General features: G+C 46.4%; 1 protein-coding gene across 1 annotated transcript; it reads left to right on the top strand.

The window, feature by feature from the left end:
- Positions 1-352: 352 nt before the first annotated feature.
- On the top strand, positions 353-4,058 carry LOC112287120 (uncharacterized). Its single transcript, XM_024529830.3, has 3 exons — positions 353-1,826; positions 1,937-2,047; positions 2,144-4,058. The coding sequence occupies exons 1-2, from the start codon at positions 744-746 to the stop codon at positions 2,045-2,047; spliced, it is 1,194 nt and encodes a 397-aa protein (XP_024385598.1). The 5' UTR covers positions 353-743; the 3' UTR covers positions 2,144-4,058.
- Positions 4,059-4,889: the final 831 nt, after the last annotated feature.

Raw genomic sequence — 4,889 nt, 5'->3', positions numbered from 1 at the left:
TGTTTTATCCCCTCGTTTTCCGATTGAAATAGAGAGAAATTTGAGTTTCAATCGTAAAGTGTTTAGACAAAAAGAAAAGATAAGCCTGGCCAGCAAACACCTTTTTCATGGCAGAAGCACCTACCGAGGAGAAGTCCTCGGCCGAGCGTGGCGATAGTGCTGCTCCGAGCACATCTGCTGGCGACGATCATGCACATATCTACAGACCCGGCGCTGTACACAGTGTCGCGGTCAAGTCCACGTTGCTTGATCCTCTGTTGATCCGCCCTGGACATGCTAATCGCCGTATTCTCTCCGAAAGCGGCGTTCTTCGCACACGACTGAAATGCAGAGTTCCTACTCGGTAGCAACTTGCCTCTCACGCACACCTGGCCTCCTCATCAGCTGCACCGCAGATTTCTCCTATTGGATAATTCGAAAGCTCTTCTGGACGTAAATCTTCAATGTGCAGAGTTGCCGACGAGAATGTGGAGGTCATTAGATATTTCAAAAGTGTTGTTGTCGGTCCGCTGCTCGTTTGTCGTGGTGGACTCGTCAGGATTGCTAGTCTCCCTCCTGCAGGCTTGTTTGGTTTCTGTGTGCGACTGATTGACTGTGTCTACATTCTGCTGGTTTCAATTCTCTTGTGCAGGAAATGTTCGCTGTGTTGATAGTTGTTTGGGCAGATATCGAAGGACCAGCTCTAATCTTTCTGTAAAGCTTGCGATTCAGAGGATAGTAGAGGGATCTGTAGAAGCACGAATATGGCGTTCGACGCACAGGGACTGGGGTTCATGACCCTGGGGGAGGCGCTCGGTGAAGCTGAGCAGGAGGCCATCAAATCCAGAGAACCTCCAAATCTCGAGAGCGTGCTGACTATTGCACTAGTTGATGCTCAATCTCGTCACGTGAAGGAAATATGGTGTAGTGTCATGGAAGGAGAGATGCTCGATTCAAGCCGGAAGCTTGCGAACCTTGTAGCGTTAGACTCGAAGACGCCACCGCAAGCTGTTGGATATGCGCTCGTGCAGGCGTGTCGTGAGGGTTATCTTATCTGCGTGCGTCGTCTTCGGGAGATTCAGGGGAAGCAATGCGGCTGGAGTTTGTTGGTGGCCCTGTTTAATGCGTTTGGCATTTTGAAAGTTGCCGAGGCAGGGCATGTCGAGGTCGTGCAGGAGATGCTTCGGCCGATGGAGTCGGCGAGCACAGCTTTGATGGGGTTCATGTTGGCAAGCAGATGGAGAGACAAGGATGGCTCTAAGCATTACCCTTTTGTGGAAAACCCGGAAAATTTTCCCACGAAGGATTGGATGCAGAAGGTATGGAGCTCGAAGGCCTTGCTCCCACAGGTGAAGCCGATTTTTCAGGCGGGGTGGAATTTGATGGGGCAATCAGGCGCTCCGGATTGCTTTCACGATGTGATTCGGTCGTGCTATGGAACGTATTTAGTGTGGCGTGTCTCTGTAGTTGCAGCATCTCAGTGTCATTCTGATGTTTTCAGGATTTTGCTGAAGAGGAGATGGTTGGATAACCTCATTCTCAAGGAAACGCTATCTCGCATCTTAGAATCAGCCGATGAATTCGGTAGCGACCGCTTGGACTCCGTCATGAAGAAGATTATTGCAGACAGAGCAAAGATGGACACGCTCATGTACCAATTGGTGGAAGAATACAGTACGAAAAATTACCATGACGCCATGTTGTACACTCTTTGGAAGAATTGTGTGAGTAAAAAATCTTCAAGAGATGACGGGAAGCCCAAGTGTCAGGCTGAGGCCGTCGGTGGAATATGGGAAATAAAACTGGATGTTCCGCTGATGATGATGACCGTCGCATATGCCGCCAAGGTACAATTACAATGATTGAACTGCAAGTTTCAATGTATTCCCTTGCATCACTTGCAAACTCTCGCCGCTAGATTTCATCTTACTTTTCTGTAATTGTTGCGAGACCACAGGATGAGGAACCGAAAGATCGGTACAAGCACTTGACGATGCTGTACGCACAGACTGCGCAGCTGAGCATTCAACTCTTAAGTTCAGTTGTATTGGAGGGAGATTTTCTATAGGTAAATTATCCAATACCTCATGCCAACTGCTTTGCTGCCATGGTGCTAAATGTACGAAAATTTCCAAAATTCCTTTTTCTGATATAAACGCCGCAGGTGTCTGTAGCGGTGAAGCAAGTGAGATTTAAGGCGGAGAATTCTCGTTGGGATGATGCGTGCATGGGCCATTTCCCCTCCGGAGTGAGAGTGTCGGTGCTGCCCCTCACCGATGAAGGATCGAGCGTGACTTTGACCCACTCGTCCTCGAACGCTGAGTACACAGTTGGAAGGGTTGAGAACATGAGTGTTGGAGCTAATGCCAGTCTTGCTCCGAGAGGTGGTTTTGGGGCTGGTTTCGGTGTCAGTGCATAGCAAGGGACGAATATTCTGATGTCGAGCACGCCATGGAGATTCGAGCAGGTTCCTTTGTCGGACGATAATAATCGCGGGGGCTGCTTCCAGTGGACATTGCAGGCCATGAAAGGCATTCCTTTTGACAGGGCGAATCCTATTCGCATGGCAGAGTCGAATTCGATGTGGAAGTTGGGGAGGCGAGTTGGCAGCAATCCATTGGACGAGCTTCCCTTCACAAGCGAAGGTGGAGTGCAATTCAGTAACACGCAATTCCCTGACGTTATGATCTGGCGGTTCCCTGTTTCGAAAAATGGGAAGAAATTGAGGTGGAGGATCGAGGGGGAGGTTTACATGACGTATACTACGGAACACTACTTTGAAACCCGCTCAGCCAAGTTTTCCGGCGACGTTGAGGACACATTGACCCCTGCGAAACCTGATTTTGAGCATAACATGAAAAAATTCAAGTCGGAGGTTGAGGATTTGCTAGGTTTGGCCCCCCCTGAAAAAGATGCGGAGCCTATCTCCGAAAAAGAACCTTCACTTGCGAAATTCAATACGACTATGAAGAAACAGTTTCTGGAATGGCTGGAATTCAAAAAGGAGCTGGATGAAATGCAAGGGAAGAAAACTCCCAAGGATAAGCTGCAGAAGAAAGAAGAGGTTATCGAAGAAGAAGAAGTTGAGGCAGTAGCGAAGGAAACTCTGGCGCAGGAGGAAGTGAAGCCGGAGTTGAAATTCATATCTTCGGACGCAAGCCTTGGATCCTCCTCGAGACTATACTTGACCCAATTCAGAGCCAGCAGAGGTGCAGAGGGTAACGATATTGGAGCAGAAGATGGGCAAGAGAGGGCAAGAGTAGAAGTTGCCGAAGCATCAAAAATGGATAACAAGTCAAAATCGATCTTCTCTTATAGAACGAGAGGGCGTTCAACCTATGTTCCTCCTGAGAAAGCAGTGGAAGTGTCCTCTGGTTCCAACCGAAGAGAACGGAATTATACTTAAACTCCTCCAGAGGACACATCGCAGGAGTCCTCGGTACAAAGACGGAATTCAGGAATGCAAATTGTGGAAACAGATGAAGAAGCACCTGTCACTTATTTCTCACGATCCGAATGGTCTGTAAGGTATGCCGCACCGGAGAAAACAATTTCAAATTTTCCTCGCTCTCCTCCAAAGGGATCATCCTCTCCCTCTGGAGTATTTAGTGATAATCGTCCAGACGAAGCCTCTCAGGTATCCTCCACCCCTTCCTTGTCGCGACTCAGAGCCAACAAGGGCAGGTTCGGCTATTGAGTAACCAGCGTGATCTACTTCAAGTCAATTTCATCAGCAGAAAGTGCTGGATTCATGAGGAGACCCTACGCAACGAAGTATCAGTCAAAGATTTTCAATGAGTTCATGGCTACTTGGGATCAGTTTACAGATCAAGCTCGAAGCTTGAGCTTGACTCGAACGATACGGGCGGGCATGTTCCAATTGGATCCAGCGTGTGGTTGGTTGTCAGAACTAGCGAGCAGAATCAGGCACGACTCAGCAAGTAATAGCTTGATCGAGTGTGTCGAGTATTCCGGCGTGTTCTGTTCCGCATGTGGACATTCTGGCTATGGATTAATCCTTTACCAATTGAATGTACACATCCTGGCACCAATAGAATGAACACAAATTTACTACTGAACTGCCCATGTCTAACTCTTCTGAATTGTCGATCCTCTTCAAGAAGCCACCTGCTGAAGAAGGCATGTTGTAAGCTTTGACGATGAGTTTGAGTATATCTTTAGGAGGGAGAATGTTTTCCAGAAATTCACTGTGATGGACTTTGGGCGAGGTAGATGTGATAAGATTTCATACAGCGCCATAGTTATTAACTGGTGGGTACAATTAAGCGCAATAGTGCAACCGTTCCAGGATAGTTTCTGTTATATATAAATGTGACCTTCCAGAAAGCTCTCTTAGTTCGAATAATACAATCATATTGGCAAGTAATTTCCTCCAATATAAACGGACATATCCCTTCAGTAGTCTTTGTTCGAAGCGCTGTCTCTCCTCAACTTGATTTATCAAATTCTCTTGAGCAAGTATCAAATATTTCTTTTGTTCAAATCCCGTTGGCATTGCAACTAAATCAACCACCCATTTGTAGTGAATTGCCAATGGATATGTTGAATGCAATCCATTTCAATGACAAATGTTTGAATATGTTTGACAAGTCTCACAAGATCCTACAAAATCTGTTGCATCTTTATACATGCCCTTCCACCAATATTTTTCTTTTACCTTCGCAAATGTTGCTCAAATGCCTGGATGTCTAGCCCACCAACTTTCATGAAATTCTTTAATGATATTTTATTGAGTGCCATAGCCACATACAATCTGTTGTGGCACTCCACCTCTTTACTTTGAATGCTTTCATAAAAATCCATCTTAAAGAAAATATCCATAAGCCTTCTTCTAAATTCTTTTAAATTCATAATCCGCCCAATCTTCTTATCACTTTAATGTACTTAAG

Source organism: Physcomitrium patens, chromosome 9, assembly GCF_059467195.1.
Source record: "Physcomitrium patens ecotype Gransden chromosome 9, ASM5946719v1, whole genome shotgun sequence".
Lineage (NCBI taxonomy): Eukaryota > Viridiplantae > Streptophyta > Bryopsida > Funariales > Funariaceae > Physcomitrium > Physcomitrium patens.
This window is presented reverse-complemented; position numbering and strand designations above follow the sequence as displayed.